Raw genomic sequence first — 20,830 nt, 5'->3', positions numbered from 1 at the left:
CCCTTAAGCTCCTCACTTTTGCTAGCTGAAAGGTATTCCTGAAGTTACCTAAACTACCAAGCAAGAATCAATACCTAATTTTGTACCTACAACTACATAAAGGTTGTTTGTAAACAAACAAACAAAAAAAATGCATCAACCAAGGAAAGAAATTCTGACTTTAAATGTCCAAGTTTAAGGTRATCTACACAGTATTCCTTCCATATAGTTAGTGCAATTAAGAATTGTTTACACAAAACTCTGAGCAGACTTCTTGGTTGTCAAATCACTGGTTGACATTGGGCAGTATTTAGAATGCCTAACTGTCAAATTAGGAGCCTGAAGTATCAGAAAGCAAGTCCAAGATACCAAAAAATTTCAGAATGTCAACTAAAACTTCAATTTTGTGCCAAAGAGTTTAGCAAGATCTAAGCATGTAGGGGAGCCAATAGCATGGAGGGGGGGGGAAGGGGAGAAAAAAAAAAACACACACACACACACACACACACACACACACGAGCAAGTCAAACAATTTCCCTCCAATGTATTAGAAATTTTTGAGGAGACATCTGTATTTTCATAAAAGCAATAGGGAGGTTACCTGTGCCTCCTAAATCTATCAGGACTTATTCCATCTTAACCCACTTCTTTGGGAAGCAGGGTGACAACTTGTGCCACTCTGCCTCTCCCCTCCACCAGGCAACAAGAAAAAAAAAAGAAAAGAAAAAATCTCTCAAGAAATGAAGTGCTTTCTTTTATTTTCTTTTTAATGGATGATCAATATGCCCACAGGCAGAACAATTGTTATTATTAAACAACGCAAACTGACATGGAGCAGAACCTTTGCTCCAGTGAAACATACTAAAAAAACTTGCACATAACTACAGGTACAAGTAGTCAAAAGCCAAAACAGCAGTCACATACTCCCTTCTATAAACAATGTTAAATATTTAAGTACACAAAATGTGCACACATTCTGGGAAAAGGTCATAAATACCGTAGATTGGTTTCATTTTCCTTCATTTCTTTCAGTTAATACACCTCTCCCACCAAATAACACTGGGTGCTTTAACCATTAATGACCATTCACTATTCTCCCACATAGACATGTGATATGCTCGTCTTTCAAGTCAAGAAAAAGGTACACACCACTCTAAAAGAACTGACAAAGAGCTCCTGAGACAGCTTCAGTCACTCAGAGGACTATGTAAAGTACCATTTTCTACACTGTAATATGAATTCTACACTGCAATATGAATCTTCAGAGTAGAATTTACCTTTTATTCTAGATGTCCTCAGTGCCAGATCCAGTTAACTGAATAGCAAAAGAACCAATTGAAGCATGTTGATATAACTGCCACTGATCACATTAATAAAAGGCATCTCTCCAGGTGGTACAAGGAGTATGCTTATTTCACTGTTAAAATTCCTGGACTGTGACAGTAGCAACAGACTCAGGTTATCTTACCAACGCTGGGATGACTGTCATACATACTGACAGAATCCTTCAGGCTGAAGTCAGTACTACTAGCTGTGCTCAAGTCTGGGGAAACTTCCACAGTACTGGTTCAGAGTGTTCCCACAAGCTTGCTATGACTCCTATAAACTAATTATTTAGAATCAGTGGTGAAGTACCACACTAATACTGGTATGTTCAGCATCATCATAGAGAGAGAAATGAGTTAAAGCAGAGCACCAAGTCAACAGCTGTGTTTACTCTTTGTAAGGAGGGTACTGAATAAGTCAGTCAAAACTCACAAGTCAACAGCCTCTTATTCCTTTACAATTGATCTAACCACAAAAAGCTCTGGTTGCAGGTTAGTCTCTTTAATGCCTAAAGTTATCTTCTTGTAGTAYTGTCCCTTCTTACTCCATCTCCGTCTCATACTGCTCAGTACTGCTTGCAACCCTCATCCCAGAGGAGGATCCTCTTTGTGCTCAAAGAACATGCAGAAGAATTACTTCACCTAGGATAGGAATTCAGGACATTTCTGAAAACAGAGCTAAGTCCCTACCTCTGTTATTTGTAAAACTAAATCCTTTCCTTCTTCTGCATRCTATTACTATACTAAAGTTTCCTTCTTTTCCTAATTGCATAGAGTTAATATTAAGTCTCCTACACTGCTGAAAGGAGAGCAAAAGGATGGTCTCCAATAAGCTTCTTCCTTCAACCTGACAGAGGTGAGCTGAAAAGATGAAACTGAGACTATGAAAAGCTGCCAGTATTTGGAACTCGGGAGGTCAGAATAGTTTTCATATGGCTAAACTTCTTTCCCACCATTCCCTTTGATTTATATTGATCAACACTACTAAAACAAAAACACAGAAAATGTGAACAAGACTCATTGTTAATAACACTCTGATTACTCAAGTTTTCCCRAAATACCTCACTTTTGAAAGCCTAATCACAGCGAATCTTCTAAACGTGATTTTTCAAGTAGTCTGTGCCAGCATTTAATTTAGAAACAYGCTGGATCCTCAGGCTGTGTCAGAACGCACAGCTAAGACTGACAGACTTAGTCCTAAGCAAACTAAGGGAGTCTCCAGCTCCCTAAATTCTTCAAGTAATACCATATCTCCACTGCCTAAGTTTATCATGTCATTGCTCCAATATTTAACATTACCTAGCTCTGCATCAGGAAGCAAGGATTTGAACACATTAGCAGTTCACCTAAAAGGGGTCGTATAAAATTAACCGCAGAACCAAGAGACTAATTCTGCTTATTACGCACAGTCCCATTTTTTGTTCCTTATCTGCTGTTGAACATAAAGTCTTTATTACACTATTCAAACTGAATGCTCAGTAGAAATTCACTTTCATTTCTTTCCCTGATATTTCTGCAATAAAAGCAAGGTATACATATTGAATGATAACTACTAAAAAGAAAAACTGAACAGAATTAGAGGCAGTTGCATGTATCATTCAATTAGTGCACCACATATTTAAGATACGAGTTTGTGCCAAACAACCCACTTGCATCGTCCTTCCTCTTCGTTCCCCTTCTGTCACAAAGTATTCTAGCGAAATTGAGAGGTTAAAAAAATAATAAAAAAAAATCCCACAACAGCCCCCCCACCCCCAAAAAACCAACATAAAATACCAGGCAGAAATGGCAAGAATTCAGTTACTGAATTAAATTACCACCTAGTAACAATACAATCCAATAACCTCAATTCTCTTCCCCTTTGTTTCTGTACAGCACTTACCTAAAAGCCCTGAAAGCAGCAAGATTTAGAGAGTCACCACAGTAAAAACTGGTAAATTAAAACACAGGCAATACTTCAAAGCTGAGAAATAGCAACACAGGACCTCTTGTTAAGAATGACCCAGAAAATAGAAGTGTAGTTGTTGAAATTACTCAAGACTTCGAAAGAACTGCAAGGGACAGCCAGATCCCTAAGCCAAAGAACATTTTTAAAGCTTCTCAAAAACATCAACCATCAGAACAAAGCTTTCTGAAAACATACAGGAAGAGAACCAAGTTGTGCTTTCACTGCTTTTAAAGCTACCATGGATGATACTTGAATTTACACTCAAACTAAATGAGTTGTCTAATGGCCAAAGGTACGTTACCCTGAGCTGAACCATCTAAGTACTGTTAAGTGCTTGCACACATTCTGGCTCACAGGCCAAAATGGTAGGTATGAACATCGGTTTAACTTGTTAGTCAGTCTCTCCTCAATCTGATGGTTTAAATCTTATCCTATTACCTTTACAAAAGGTGTTTCTCCAAGATGATGCTGAAAGGTAATGTAATTTTAGAAATAATGCCACAGAGTACTCGGGTCTACAGAACAGGACAAGTCTGTAAACATGGATCTTGGGAACATTATTTCAAAAAACCCTTTCTTCTTATCTAGAACACTTTTCTCTCTCATGCTATCTGACAAGATGAGCACAACTTCAAGATTGTTCCAGTTAAAGTATTTTAAAATAGGAGGTGGCAGTTAATTGCAGATCAGTCTCTATACTATAGTTAGACCGAGTTTCATACTGAATAAGCAAATCAAGTACACAACTATTTAACCCTGAAGGGGAAAATAAAATTGCCTTTAYATCTTACGATGATCTCTCAGCTTTTTTTTATTTTGTTTGAAGCAAGTGTGTGGGGGGCAGAATCTGAATACTTAAAAAAGTTTTCCAAAACAGAAATATTTAGGAGACACCTTAATCCTCCCCCTTCTCTTACAAGTTCCTATCATAGGCAAGATAGATGCATATGCATCTGACTTTGATGTCATAAATCTTATAGAAATATTTTGCCTCTGTTCTTAAAGCTGCATGGCCTTTACTGATTTCCTCCTCTTCCTCCTGCAATGAAAGCTAACTGGTGTGCAGTAAGATGAGGAAACAGTCAAGTCAAGACTGAACTTGTCTGAACACGAATCAACAGTCAAATCTTTTTAACTTGGTCTACTTGAAATATTTCTTGTTGACATCATCTCTAATGCATGAAAAGCAAGAAGTGTCCTGCCACAATTATTAGTATTACTCTTTCAGTTTAATGTTCCCCACCTGCCCAATAACTTCCATGTGAACCTGAAACAAGATACAACCTGTATGAGCTGCAGCCCAGTATACTACCTTAATCTTATTTAATCACTGCTACTGAGCAACTAAAAGTTTTCAATTCTAACTTTTCTCACAGGAAAGTCTCTCTGGTACTTTCACAGTTCCAGCGCTTAATTAACCTCATGGGGGAGGGGGGGGGGGGCACCTTTAAAAGGCTCATTTATAAAGCCCTCTGCCAAAACTTCAAACCCATTTTGCAACTGTTTCCCACACCAACTCCAGTTTTACCAACATCGTATTTTAAACCTTGCTGGAACATTGACATAAGAACTTTACAATTGTATATTTCAGGATCTTTATTTTCATTCAAGAATAATAGTGCTGATCTGTACTTCCAGGCTCCAAGTGCATCCTCAATTCTTCCTCCTAAATACATAAAGATGCATTTTGCTATAATGAAAAAAGGATATTGGGGAGAACATACTCAGAATTCACAAATGCCTGCATTACTAACATACACAGACAGATCTATATAGCTCCCTTGTCATTATTTGTCTCCTTCAAACTGAATCACTCACAAGTGTAAAATCACTACAGATGAAACTTATTCAGAGACTACTTTGCTGGAGTGTCCAATCTAATATTGATTTCACAGAAGTCCAGTAGACAACTGAGATCTGCAGGCTAGCCAGCCTCGAGACATTCAAAATTTACTTTATTAAAAGCTTCAAATGCACATCTACATAATTAATCTACAAAATCTGCAACCTCAACAACTGAAAAAAAATTTGACAAAATCTATTATCCACGAGAAAAATGTTGACTGAAATGTAAGTTATACTTTCTGTATAAACTTAATTCTCCATCAGATTTTCTGGTTCTGCCTACAGTTATCCAAGTTATCTCACTTTCCCTTTTAGAGTATCGGCACAACACAAACATTCTTTCCACTGGAATTTCTTCACATGACTATTAAAAAAAAAAAAAAGCTCTTTGCGGGGATTGAGATACAAATTGGGTTTGAAATGGTTATTCCCAATAAATACTGCTTTTAGCATTTTCTTTTGCTACTAACAGTCTGAAAAGCAGTCCATTCAACAATCACATACATCTACTCTTTCAGTATTGGAAAAGAGAATGTTACTGAACACTTATTTCTGCATCACTAACAATAATTTATCTTCATTCAGTAACAGGCTTCTACAACTAAAATTCCTTTGATTTCCAATGTACTTAAGACTTTTCTGGTTTGTGGCCTGACAACCCAAACCAACATCTCCAGCTTCCATCAACTTTTTTTTTTTTAATACATCAACTAATCTGTTCTAATTCCTATCATTTTCTATGTAATTTACTTCCAGCGAAGCAAGCAGTGAAAGCACTAGCTAGAGAGGATCTTCTGCTTTAGACCACTGCAATTTTATCTGAAAAGATTTTTTTAAAAAAAAAAAAAAAAAGAAGGAAGTTTACAGTTTACACTTGTGTACTTTTATCTAAGTTAGCTACAGATAAAATGTTGAACAAGCCTTTTGGGGAAACAGAAGTATGCTTCAATCACCTGCAAGCTTTCATTAGCAGCACCTCTACCAGAGTAAGCTATTTAGAGAAATACAAGGATCAAGTACTCTTGCTAGTTGAGTCCTCTCTTCCTACTAAAAATATGAATTTCAAGTTGACCTAGTCAAGTACCTTTCAAAATACCTGTCCTTCTCCTTACACTTCTTCCACCTCCATCTACCAGTAAGCATGCTTACAAGAGATTCAACAGATTATACAGATAAGTACTAATAAAGCCACAGTCCATTTCAAGCAAAGGATTTGAGATTTCATGGAAAATTGTTTTCTTCCTGTAGYTGAGCTTACGTGATTTTCTACAAGCTTCTGCACACCACTCAGTGCACTTCCACAGTAGAACTCCCGATGTGTTACAGAAAAAAATATAATGCTCAAAAGTGATAAAAAAATATTTTTATGAAGACTAGTAGCTGTCTAAATAACAGAACCAAAGTGCTATTCTTGAGTTTTACAATCCAGGAAGTACACACTACTCTTAATCGGAAGTTTGAATGCTACCAGATAACCAGAACTTCTGAATTTACTTTCAAACATCTCAGTACAAACCTCAGTACAGAACAAAACCAAACATTTTTATTTCAGAATAAGCAGATTAAGAGAATTGTAATTTTAGAGAAGTCTAGCATAGAATATGTATATTAAATACACACTTGAGGCACTTAGCATGCTACGTATGACAGGGAGAGAACCTCAGGTCATTTAAAAATGAAGAATACGAGAAGTCAACTAAAATTTCAGTTCATTAAAACCTCTGAAAATAAGTTTTATATACAACAGTTTATGAAAAAAAAAGGGGGAAAGTACCTCTTGTCCAGTAAGAAAGAGTAAGAGATCTCCTTCCTCTTCTTCGCACATGTGAATTTGAATCACTGTTCGAATGGCAGCCTCAAGGTAGTCCCTTTCTGGTTCTGGAGTATAGAATATCTCCACAGGATGGGTACGCCCCGGGATAGTTAGGAGAGGACAGTTATCAAAATAGATCTGAAATTTGCCAGCATCTAGAGTAGCACTCATTACTATAACCTGTAGGTTTGAAGGACAAAAAGACAGTTACTCTAAAGGTTGACAGGAACCTAGGAAATAATATGCCTGAAATATGTTGCAGTTGAGTATATTTTGTTACTATTAACTGTGCAACTTAAGCATGCTTTTTTCAGCAGAATACAGCAACTTTATTTTCGGGATCAAGAAAAATTTATGGTCACATATGGAAAGGTTAATCTAAGGCTGATATTCTTTTTGGTATTTCCTTCAATACAAACTGCATTTAAACCTTCCTAGAATTATCTTGCCAATACAGATTGCCATTAATAAATCAAAAGCTGTTAAYCTACTGGCTAATTTTATAATCAGCTAATATTAAGCTCACAGATGTCCCTATTTGGTATGCTTGTAACCACAAAGGAAAAGTTGTTKGGCTTCATCATTACTGACCTTCAAGTCAGCTCTCTGTCTTACAACCTCTTTCAAAACTCCCATCAAAATATCAGTAGCCAGTGTTCTCTCATGGGCCTCATCAAGAATTATAACACCATAGCGCTCCAGTAAAGGATCATTCATTGCCTCACGAAGTAACATACCATCAGTCATATACCTGAATGTACACAAAAATAAAAAATTTTTATTAATGAAATAACAGAATTATTCTATTATTATTACTCCATTATTCTCCTAACATGCTGTAGGTGACTCTGCTTGAGCAGGGGGATTGGACTACATGATCTCCAGAGGCCCCTTCCAACCTCAACCATTCTGTGTGGAATTTTCTTCCATATCACTCATTTCAAACTTAGGGAACTAGATTAGTGAATTTGTAGCTAAATTAAACTAAGTCTTCCCTCAACTTTTTTTTTTTGTAAGAAAAGTATCAATAAACTATTTCTAATAGTATAACACACACATTAAAAAAAAAATCAAACAGTTACTGCACAGTATAGATGAAATCAGGTGAGAAGAGGAGCAGGACTTAAAGAGGGAAAGGSAAACAAGGTTTGCAACATTTACAAGCAACCTACAGACTACTACTGGCAGACCTGCAGGTCTACAATTAAAGATAGCAAAACAGAGGGGAGGGGAAAACATGACTGAAGACTTAGAAATATGTTCTGCAACTGTTTCTCTTCTCCATTTACAAGCCACTGCTTCTGTTCATTTCTYGCTTTTCCTTCTCAACTTACAATTTCTTTTTACTCAAACTTTATTCTCAGCCTTCAACTACTTGTAGGAGCAAAAGAGAAGACACATTTTGGTCACAGATCACTGTTCTTTGAAATAAAGAAGCAAGACTCGTGGAAAAAACACCTGGAAGAATCCTCTTCAAAAATGAAAGTCAGTTAGACATTGAGCATTCCAAATGTCATCTGCAAAGTACGTATTAAGTAGTCCTGGTTCAACCTACAAAGCACCAGAATCTAAGAGTTGACAACTACACCACCACTGTATTCAAACTTCAGACTGTGCACCCTCAAGTCAGGCACAGCTCATTTTTTAAAAACTTATCAGTAGCTCCCCTTACTGAAGTAACCAGCTGAAGTAGTTACCAGAGACAAAGGCCATCTCAATGCATAATATGGAGAAACCGAATACTGAATGCTCTATTTTAACAGCTCATTCCTCAAAAAACTCTTTAGATCATTTTCCTCTTTATGGATCACTTAAAATTAATATCCACAGGATGCAGGGATTTCTGTAAGAGGAATGACTCACTTCTAATTTTCCCGCACCAAGTTTCTCAGTCACACTAGAGTTCCTCTCCCCTTTCATCCAAATATAGGGAGTGGCTGTCCGCTCTCCTCCTCATTACACCTTTCAAACCTTTGCTCGCATCTGTTACTGTCCTGTAATTCTCCCCTCCCCCCTGCAAAGCAGGCTGCATTATACTTGTAAATTACAGTTACCATACTTACTTCAAAATAGTTTTTGCACTACTGCAGTCTTCAAATCGAATAGAGTAACCAACCTCCTGGCCCAACATTACATCCATTTCATCAGCAACTCGCTGTGCCACACTCATTGCTGCTACTCTCCTTGGCTGGGTACATGCTACTCCTCTCTTCGGTCCAGGTAATGAGCGCATGTAATCAACACACCACTGAGGGATCTGTCAAGAGTTACATTTTGTTTTAAGTACATTTCTAACAGCCAGATTTAACCTATAACCTCTGAATTTTATCAAATAAATGCTACCATTACAACCCCCCTCAGACGCCAGATGTTTGTGCAAAAATACCCAAATTATGATAGCAAACAGTTAAGCTAGTTGGATTCAACAGCAGTTAATAAAGCACCTCCACACTAAGCATGTACCTAAAATTTTTTTAAGTTATAAAGGAAATACATAGGTTCACTGCACTTTTAAGCACTGTCAGATCAATTCCTTAGAGCTATCAACCAGCAGCTGTCATTCTCCAAAGATATCCAAGAGCCTTAGCAAATGTTAGTGTTTTAACTTGTATAGTATATAAACTATGCTTTGTGGTTTTAAAAAGCACTACTCATTAATACATAAGCAAAAAGAGTTTTAACAATGTAAAAGTTGCCTTAGTCAGAAATTATGGAAAATAAAATGAATTAGGAATGTCCATTTAGTTAATTCTTGGCTCTTTAGAAATTCTGTCAACTAGACATGAAAACTTAATGCTCTGGCTCCTATTCCAACATTTATTTGTCAGTCACCAATTCTCTGTTACTATCAGGAATCTGGAAATAGTAAGAACAATCCAGAATAAGCAACTTGATTCACAAGCAGCTCTAAAGCTACTAACAGCTTGATGAAGATGGAATATTCAAGCTGTTCTTACTATGACGTTTTACGAGGAGCTATCTCCAGACACAACTACTTCTAAGTCCAGAGATCAAATAAAATCCACTCCTCAGAAACTGCTTCTCAAAATATTTTTACTTAAAAGCTCACATTCAAATAGAAAAATGCTACAATTCATACAGTCACACCAACGCAGAACAAAGAAATCTGTACACATTTGGACTGTATCAGCAAGTTTCTTCTTTTAAAATACTGTATTTTCACAGCACAATTTAACATTAGAACATACACACAGCAACAGCAGATAAGCATAGGTTGTAATAAACACACCTTCCCCCTCCCCTTTTTAAATGGGGGACATAGTTTCATATCAAGTATGAAAAAACTTATCAAAATATGACAGGAGATTGGCAACACACTTCTGAACAGGAAAAAAAMCAAACTTAGAAACAAAGAAAAATCTATTCACAACTAAAAGTAATAGCAGTTCTCAAACACCAGTAACCTAAATCTGGATTCCTATGCAGTAACACACACACTTCCCAAATAAGCAGCACAGAAAAATACAGTTGCTTTACAAGCCACCAGGAAGACTCAGCTTTAAGCATACTAGCTGAAGCTTCTTCACTTTAAACAGGCCAAGTTCTGACTTGAACCTTTAAACAGCAAGTCTGTCAGGCCACAGTAGCATTAAATATAAATAATTTAATGATGGCTTTCCAGTTAACAGCAGAACCTCCAGGCATGGCCAAATGAAAGAAAAAAAAGCCTTTGCAATCTCTAAGGGGATAGGCTGATTTAGATCGTCACTACAGAAGTCCAGCTTTAAAAGACAGGCAGAGGAAAGGACTGAGCCATCCTACATTTCCCACTTCAACCATGATCATTTTTGAGAATATACAGAACAGCTTGTATTATCTGTTCCTTGTAAACTAACAAAGTTAACTCACCACCTTCACAAAAAAAAAAACCTATAATCACTGAAAATTTTGGCTTTCATGAAAAAAGACATTTCAAGAGAYGCTCATGCATTTGATTATGTTAAGAACTTTAACATAGAGATATTTTCAAATTGTAAACAAAATAAACATGATGAAGGGACTATACACAGTAGTTTGTTGTATCAAAGAGGAACACATTGAAGGCTGTTAAAGACTATTTTAAAGTCAAGACAGACTTAAATGGATACAGGACAGAAGAGTGGCACACTGTCCTTCTGCTTCATCTAAGGATGCAAGCAAGCCAGTTCAATTTATTGAAAACTTTCTCTGTTTACAGTTATACAGTAGAATTCTCAAAGTTTCCATTAGTTGAAATGGAATGAGGAGTTTCACCAGTAGTAATTATTCTGCAGATCACGAGGACAGCAGGAAAATAAGCCATGCCCACAAACACCTTGCTTTTAGATCTGACCCGCCACGAAAACTTGCTGACAGTGGCATGCCTTGCATTGTGAAGTGTTTGGTTCTTTATCATTAAGACTCTGTAAAAGCAGTTGCTACTCTACCATTCACTCTATGACCTACTCTGGAATCATTATACAGGCATAACATATGATCTCACATTTAAAAGGGAGTACATGCTGCAGTAACAGCAAGTATTTAACCTCCTTCTGCAGAAATTCAGCACATCCATTCCACCGTTACAGTACTGAACATACTCTGAGTACGTTTGAGGAAAGCAGTTAGCTTATAAACTCAAGTTTAAATTTAAATAAGCCACTGCAAATACTGAAGACTTCAAAATTAATGGTCTTGGTTTCAAATATATTCAGTATATTTTCACAGTATAGTTTAATAAAGAGTTCTGTACAAGCCTATGCGGAACAAGACTTTCAGGAAAGTTTCTCCTTTAGCTCCCACTGTCAAAGCCAACGGGTGCTCTACAACACTGAAGGGAAAAAATCTGCACTTATTAATTGGGGAAAGGGATCTGCACTTATTAATTGGGGAAAGGGATCTTACGGATGGCAGATAACTCTCAAAACATTATCTACTACTGTAGCCTCTTTGCTGTGAAAGGAAAGACAACAATTTAGGTAGGACAGTTTAGTTTTCAATTAATGCCAGCTTTACACCAGACAAAAGCAAACAAACAGTCCAAGAATACACTTAGTTTGAGCATTAGAAGGCTTGTTAGCCACAGAAGGAATTTTACCTTATAATGGTCAATGAAAGTAAAACAAAACAAACAAACAAACAAAAAAAACTAAACAACTAGGTTTAAGATAACACATGACCACAAATTATATTTCCACAGAGGCACTCACAAACGTTAAGTGCTATCTGCAGTGTCCTAAAAAAGAAGATTCAGAGGAAAGAATTTTCCAAGATGACTTATGTGCTTTTTGTAGCTTTAATTCCTTGTTTTAGGATTTAATATGCCTTAGGCTTCTTAAGATATTTCAGAAAGTAAGAGGTAAATTACTACGACAATTCTAGAAGAGCTTTATGCCTTGGGAACTACATGACAGGAAGACATACTTGAAGTTTAAAATCATAGGTCTTAACATACATCCTTTAGATCTCTGAATTCTCAGATCATACAATTAGAAACTGTCTTCATATAGACAAGTACCAATTTTTTACATGAATGTTTAAAATGCCATCTTTTGAATAACTATATAATCAAACTTATCTGAAGAATTCTGTAAAAACCTGGTCTCAGCTGACACATTAGAAAAGCAATACTGATAATGCCATCATGTAACACCTAAATAAGAAAYTGATTCTGGAAATTTGCAGCAAGAAGAGCATACTATTTTGAAGTTATCAGGTGCAGTTATAAAAGGTAATCAGTGTACATATGTCCTTCATATTTTCCAGACTTTCAAATTCATTTTATGACTAAAAGTTTCTGTAAATCCTAGAGCAAATTAGCTATAATCTGCTTTAAACCATAAAGACCAAAACATACTTCAGTACCTATTTTTTCTCCCGAGATAAAAGGAATGTATCAGGTTACAGAAAAAAGAACATTGTATCACTTTTCCAGAAATTTTAAACAGTAAATCAGACTATAGATTATTTTTGAGCAAGTTTATCTCACTATAAATGCATTGCAGTACACCGATATCTCAGGTCATCTCTGTTTTACTGACCCCTCAAAATCCTTTTTAAGGGTTTATAAGGTTCTGCAGATCTGTCATCACTCATTCCCCATCAGTGCTGAGGAGATTTTGAAAGCCATGAATTTATTAAAAACGTGGTTTTACCTAGCTCCAACAGACTTAAAGATAGGATGCAGACACGCATCCAACTATGCTATGAAGGACACAGCAACCTATAGGGTGAAGCAACCTATCAGTGAAGGCAGGTAAATGCCATAGAATTTTTCCCTTTCATTGTTTAGGGCATCTGCAAGTTCTTTGGGGTGGGTTTTTTGGTTTTTGTCTTTTTTTGGTAAGTGCAGCCCACAGGAGTTGTGAACATAATTTAACTGTAGTACTGGAAAGCTACATGACCTCTGAGATGTCACACAGTATCTGTAAGGCTGTGGCACCACCAACAGAAGACAATCTCTTCCTCTCATACCTGAAGCACCAAAACAAATTATCCAAGATAGAAATTTAATGCAAGTTGAAATGTCAGATAAAATTATGGCATGATCTATCTGTAGCACTAAGTTTCAAACGTGAATAAGCGTGTACTTTCATAGCATTTTTCCTGATTTCAACTACTACCTACACAAGCAGCTAAATGAATCACAAATCCTCCTCAGCAAGTTTGCTGATGATACCAAGCTGGGAGGAGTGGCTGACACACCAGAGGGCTGTGCTGCCATTCAGAGAGACCTGGACAGGCTGCAGAGTTCGGCAGAGAGGAACCTCAGGAGGTTCAACAAGGGCAAGTGCAGAGTCCTGCACCTAGGGAGGAATAACCCCATGCASCAKTACAAGCTGGGGGCTGACCTCCTGGAGAGCAGCTCTGCGGAGAAGGACCTGGGAGCGCTGGTGGATGGTAAATTGACCATGAGCCAGCAATGTGCCCTTGTGGCCAAGAAAACCAATGGTCTCCTGGGGTGCATTAGGAAGAGTGTTGCCAGCAGGTGGAGGGAGGTGATCCTGCCCCTCTACTCAGCCCTGGGGAGGCCTCATCTCGAGCACTGTGTCCAGTYCTGGGCTCCCCAGGACAAGAGAGACACGGAGCTACTGGAGAGAGTCCAGTGTAGGGCTACAAAGATGATCACAGAGCTGGAGCACCTGCCCTACGAGGAAAGGCTGTGAGAGCTGGGCCTCTTCAGCCTGGGGAAGGGAAGACTGAGGGGGGATCTTATCAATGTGTACAAGTACCTGAAGGGAGGGTGTCAAGGGGATGGGGCCAAACTCTTTTCAGTTGTCCCGTGTGACAGGACAAGAGGCAATGGGCAGAAACTGAAGCACAGGAAGTTCCGCCTGAACGTGAGGGGGAATTTCTTCCCTGTGAGAGTGATGGAGCACTGGACCAGGTTGCCYAGAGAGGTGGCAGAGTCTCCTTCTCTGGAGATCTTCAAGGCCTGCCTGGATGCAACCCTGTCTACCGTGCTCTGGGTGACCCTGCTGAGCAGGGGGGTTGGACTAGATGATCTCCAGAGGTCCCTTCCAACTTTACTGATTCTATGATTCTGTGAAATGTAAGCTGACAACAATCATCTCAAATGGTGGATTAGTAGACTTTTGTCTAGAGCTAAAGCCTCCCATCTTCCTCATCAAAAAGGATAAACTACCAGAAAGCCTACCAGATATAGGAGACCAGAGAACAGAACAGGACTGGAAAGGGAAGACACTGAAAGATTCTGACTTACTTCTATATTCATTAAACAAATAAAACATTACAAACTAAGATTTACATAAGCCCTGTGAAGCATCCTTGTATAATGAAGGAAGTAAAGAAGATTAACACCTCTGTTAACAACAATCTCAACTGTTTAAAATTATGGTATCAAGTAGATAAGAACTCACCTGTGTTGTTTTACCAGACCCAGTCTCTCCAACCAGTACGAATGACTGATGTCTAATCAAAATATCTGTAAATCTATCTTTATATTCCCAAACAGGGAGTTGTAGCCGTTTCTTCAGTATGTCATAATATCGAGGTGTATGCGGTAGATTTGTGAAAGGGTTAATACTGTGTGGAATCATTGCTGGTTTTATAGGTGCTAACCCAGCAGCAGCAAAGTATGTAGAATTTGATGTAGGTCGAAAATCTTTTTCCTTGTCCCTTTCTCTGTCACGATCTCTGTCTCTGTCCCGATCCCTGTCACGATCTTTCGAACGGTCATCACGGTCCCTGTCCCGGTCCCGATCTTTCCTAAAGTAAATTAGGAAAAATAGCAGAAAATGAGATATCTGAATATTTAAAGACAGAGTAGGAATCTAAATGAAAACAGACTTCAAGGTTTCTAATACAAAGTGGATATAAACCAAATATTTTAAGAAGCCTTGCAAACAGCCACTAGGAAGGATAAGCAGAGAACAAATAACAGTGTACGACACATACTGAGCATTAGTTACACAAAATAGTTACACTCATTGTACATAAGTTCTGCCACAGTTCCTCTCAGTATAGGCAAGGTAAAAGCAGTCACATGAAAAGAGCATCATCTTGGTCCTGTTCACTTATTAGCGAGAACCAGCTATGCATCCTTGACTTCTCATAATTCTTCCTGTCCCTGTTTGTTGCTGCAGAAAAATAAGAAAATGCTAAATACTCTTCTTGCCTGCCTAGCAACAGAATTATGCCAACTGCAAGAACTGTAACTCAAGATGATAGACTAGCCCCAAGAGAAAAGTTTGATTCTTACATTCCATGAGTTTGCAGTTTTATTTGCTCAAAGTCACCTGTTAAGTTGTGACTCAATTTTGACTTGCAGGTTGCAGAGTCCAGAACTCAGACTTAAAGCTGGTCACTCCAGTTGTACTATCTTCCGTGATACCACCTCGTTCCACACACTCAGAAGCAACCAGCATTTACATAGTCTTACTTGTTACGAAGTCTGAAACAGTAGCATTCACATAGTTAGGGCTACACAGTTTGGCTACCCACACAGTTACCTAAACAGCTGTCAGCAAGTTGAACAAAAAATAAAAAGCAATATAAATACTTCACCTCCTTACCATAGCAGAGCAAYATAAACTTTAAAAAGCACAGTAAGTAACTACACTTCAGCAAATCAGAAGTATTTGGTTCATTTTCTCTAAATTTCTCTAAATTAAGAATAAATTAGAAAGCTAAAAGTGAAGTCAGTAAATATCACACTGGTCAAGGGGTAATAATTCATATTAAACCTCAAGTAATGTTAAAGTCCCTCCCCTCCCCCCCCAAAAAGAAAAGAAGAAAAAAGGGTTCTTGTACTTGCAAAAGAAAGTGTTATTTTCACAACAGTTACCCAGCCCAAATTCAATCTCTGGCCTCAATCTTAGTGGCAGTTTGATTTTGCAGCTCCACATATTTGTTTTTTTGTTTTTGCATATCATTCCACTCTCCCTACTAAACACCAAAACACTAGCAAGAAATTCCCAGTTTTACCCGAACAATTGTTGCTACACACTTCTATTAAAGGTCAAAACTTCCCAATACTGCAGCAGTTACATCCCACTAAATAAAAACACTCCACTAATTTTAAATTCATTTAAATCAAAAGATTAAGAAATTCCACCACCTCCCTTCTTCACCAGCTCTCAGGCATGCCTAAAAGGAAGAATGAAAGCTGTTGAACACCACACCTCTCCATAATTTTTCTTTTTCTCCTAAGTGTGAWCTTGAGTAGCATACAATCAGGAAGCTAATATGCGAATTCCTACCTATAGAAAAGGCAACGTAAACAAGAACAACTTATATTAGTACTGATTTTATAAATTCTAATTCAAAATATGCTAGACATCAAGAAGGACCAGCACTCTTGTTCCTGTAAAAAGGAACGTAATCTAGGCAGACCATATGGACAGTCTTCCCTCCTTCAATATTTTGATATATTATAGCTTCAGAGGTTGTCATAATTAACAGCTATTGCATTATTTTATTTTGTACTTTTTAAAAATACTTCTTTTAACAGACAAAATTGAGAAGAAGGCTAATGAAATACACTGCCAATTGTCACTGTTCTAGTCTACTTTTCATAGACTTTCAAGTCTTTAGACATTGAACTATCTAAAAATAATAACAAACAATAAAAAACAAGGCTCCTTTGTATTTTTCGCTTAAAACCTGAAACACCATAGGCCCAGTATAGTTCTAAGTGTCAAATATGTAAAAAGACTTCTAGCTTATAAAGGAAGAGCAGCAAGCAAGCATTGCAAAATCTAGTAGAATCTTACACCCTGCTAAAAGAAAGATAACCTTGTCACAAATTGAAGGAGCTAAGCTCCATAATACTACTATTCATGGTAGTAGAGTAATGATAACAAATGGATCAAGTTTTGGATTTTAAGTTAATGAGCTATTATCAGCATTCTTAAATATCAACAGGTATTGCCATAGATAAAGGTGTGATGAGACAGTAACAATATAAGAAAAGGAAATAGGTTGTATAAGCAATTTAAGCATGGTAAAATCAGGGCAAAATAAAACAACTTGATAACAGTACATGCTTCATGGAGGGAAAAATCTGGAAGTAGAAAGAATAAGACATACTATTAATGGTTTTTATACTTTGACTAGACACAAATGAAAGTTTGCTTCTGAATGAATTTTGTTGCTAATTCTGTAACTAAGTAAACAATTTTATGTCAAAAGCTTCTGCAAAGCAGACAAGTTTATCCTCAGGTAAGCTTCAAAACTGCATAAGCCAGCAATCACGCCAAAATATACAGACCCATCCTCTGTTGCCAACCTTATCCTTTTGCTGGTAGAAGCATTTCAGTGGCCTTGTAGAGAACAAGCCCTTCCCAGCCCTCCTCAACCAAAAATAATTCTAATACAGATTAGTTCTTATCTAGTCTCCCAAACACTTGCAGCACAAAAGAAGAGGGGGCAGCACTGCTTTCTTTTGTGAAGGTAGCAATTTGTGTGGGTTTAAAGCACAGATGTAATCTGGCTATTGTCTGTACTGGCACAAATAAACTACAAATATGATCCTCCATTTGTGTTACTTCATTTAACTCTTACAGCTTCCCATTCCCACACTTAAGAAGACAAACTTATCAAATTTTATTTACGTTTTGAAGGCAAAAGCTCAGTGGAGGTTAACCAAGGGAGTTGTTTTTAAGAGGTTTTAGACAGACACGTAACTACTAGACCTTAGACATGTAGCTACTAGACCTCAGCACAGAATAAAAAAGCATCTCCTCAGATTTACTCTCCAACATTCATTTGTCATTTATTGGCTTGTTTCACAGCAGCATTTTCTCCTAGAAGTGTATCACAGTCTGTTGGTACTGCTGAAAGTTAGCAGGCACATCCAGACTTCTGGGATCAATGAGGGAAAAGTGGAATTACATTCTATTCCAAAAAAAGATGCTGCCTGCTTTCCAATCACACAACTTTGAAGCAAGTGAAGAAGTGCTTCCAGATGAGCATTTTAATATAGAGCACAATAGAGCACAAAACAGAATTCCAGATCATATCTTTTGAAGGCTGGTCACTCCAGAAAAAGGAAAGTCTCCATATTAGACTTTGGTAGGATATATACAAGATTTGTGTCTACTGAATGAACTCACTCAACTTTCTAAAAATGCAACTTGGCAATTCTTCCTCTAAGAACTGTCCTATTTAACTTACTTTTTGTCATCTCAGAGAAGATGAATTTTGATTTAATCAAATTTGTCTTGCGCAAAAACTCAAATTCCATCATCAACTTTTGTAGTCTTGTCTATCAGCTTTCACATATATAACACATATACACACACACACACACACACACACACACACACACACACACAAAAGAAGCATTAAGCCACTAAGTCCCAAGATGAAGAGCACATAAAACTAGAAGTGGAAATGCAGGATACACAGTAAAGCCACTGATCACTGTTAAACAGTCTAATCAGTTAATAAACACATCTAATAGAACATTAGTGTCATTTTTTCTATTACTCAACAGATATTTGCAAAAGTCTACAGCTGATACATAATTTTTCATTTCATAAATACAAAAAACCCCAAGACAGTTAAAACAGAAGGTATAGTAAGCCACTGACACATGCCACTTACACAAGCACTGTGATGTTACGCAGCAGCTGAAGTTAAATAGTTTAGAAAATTAATGGATTTAGATATACTAATATAAATCACAGAGCAACACTGTAACAGATGCTTTYCATACAATTCACATATTTAAAGAAGTTTTTGTTCAAACATGATACTTTAAGGCTAGAAGGAAATAGATGCTCTGCCCATGCTTAAGAAGTTTACAATGGTGATTATAATCCTGCTGGCCAGACACCATTCCATGCAAAACTGGGCACATACTGTTATGTGGCCTCAATTAAGAAGGAACTAAAAAAAAAAAAAAAAAAAAAAAAAAAAAAAAAAAAAAAAAAAAAAAAAAAAAAAAAAAAAAAAAACACACACACACACCAGGGCATCGTCATACAATTTTTATACTAGTTAGACGGTCTGTAAAATACATTCACTATTTCTGTATTAGCTCCCTGAATAGATGTCAGTTCAAATTTAGCTTAATCCAGTTCTGAACACCAACTAAACTGCACAAAGGCTCTCTCTGCACAGAAGACGTATATACACACCATTAACAAGACTCTCCCTGCATATCCCTTAGCCCTGTATAAGCTTTAAAACCTAAAAACCCTGTRAATAGATGAGGTCAGTACAGCACATGTTAGATGAATTGACATCTTGAGTAATAATTATACTCAACAACTCTGCTTATAGTGACTGGTCCTATGACATTTARTGCTTTTGTGAAAAAGAGCACAAAACCAGAGCTTGTATAGTTTCTTTGTTTTTGTTTTTTAAAGGTGTAAAGATCAAACACTTGTGGTAAAAAGTTATACCACTGTTGGGAACTGATTACAGTATACACAAATAGGAAGACTAAAGCTTCAGGGTGACAGCAGACAATCAATTAAAATAATACAAAAAACACCTAACAAAAAATAAAGCCTACAACCCTACAACATACAAATTAGGAAGTACTGAACATTAGTGATTATCTGGACAACATTATCAATTGCACCAGATTCAAATTATGCCAAGTTTTGGCATCACTATTTGAAGATGCTACAAAAATCTGTATGCCCCAAAAGTCTGTATACATACGACTATTTATATGCACAGAACTATACAAGTTGGAAACCAGAGGAAATGTATCATAAGAGAAAGTAATCAGCTCAATCCATTTCATTAAAAAGTTAATTATGGTGATCCTACATACATACAGAAAATACAAGTTCAATAAAAACATTCACTTCAGTTTAGTTGACAAAAACATATCAAACTCCAGTAGATAAATATTAAAAGYTACTCAACTTCACACTTCACACGTAATAGAACTTGCACTTTCTTTCCAAGAGCAAAAGTAGTGTAATCAATGCTATGGTTGATTTTTAATTACTGTAAGTTTTGATAACAAGGCATTTCCTTTTTTAGAATATTCTAGTCCAAAACAATGATACTGAACTTCAGGCAAGAATTAATTCAGGACAGTCTTCTGGGCACCAACAGAAGAACAGACTAGATAAACACCAGATTTCTTTCCGGGTCTTTACATTCCAGAAGTCTGTTTCAAGAGTCCCCCACAAAAGCAAAGCAAAAAAAGAGATTATACAGTGGAAAAGATAGAATGAGCACACCCTCCAAGTTCCTGCAATTTCTGAAACCTTAATGCACTATCTTGGGAGGGGTGGGAGGGTGTTAGTAACTTCCACTCCCTCTAACAGCCTCCCCAAAAATCCCACTCCCAATTCYTAGTTTAAGTCAGCCATCTTCCTGTTGGTTATTGAGTTAGGGCTGCTAACAAAGAAATAACGTTTATACTAGGTTAGGCACTAGTCACACAGGCTGAACAAGCCTCATGCTGGACTTCCAGAACGAGAGCTGCCAGATCTCTCAAGCCAGAGATAG

At 37.2% G+C, this 20,830-nt stretch overlaps 1 protein-coding gene across 1 annotated transcript in view; it reads right to left on the bottom strand.

Moving 5' to 3' along the window:
* The window catches only part of DHX15 (DEAH-box helicase 15), a 53,243-nt gene that overhangs the window by 31,545 nt on the left and 868 nt on the right, over positions 1–20,830 (bottom strand). Inside the window, exons 2-5 of the mRNA XM_085322682.1 lie at positions 14,770–15,118; positions 8,974–9,167; positions 7,502–7,661; positions 6,872–7,090 (exon numbers count right to left, since the gene is read on the bottom strand). Coding sequence (XP_085178808.1) covers positions 6,872–7,090; positions 7,502–7,661; positions 8,974–9,167; positions 14,770–15,118 — 922 coding nt within the window. The remainder of the gene's footprint in view (positions 1–6,871; positions 7,091–7,501; positions 7,662–8,973; positions 9,168–14,769; positions 15,119–20,830) is intronic.

The sequence above is a fragment of the Rhea americana genome, unplaced genomic scaffold (genome assembly GCF_003343005.1).
Source record: "Rhea americana isolate MKP2758 unplaced genomic scaffold, rheAme1 scaffold_8, whole genome shotgun sequence".
Lineage (NCBI taxonomy): Eukaryota > Metazoa > Chordata > Aves > Rheiformes > Rheidae > Rhea > Rhea americana.
Note: the sequence above shows the minus strand (reverse complement) of the source record. Positions and strands in the feature narration are given on the sequence as shown.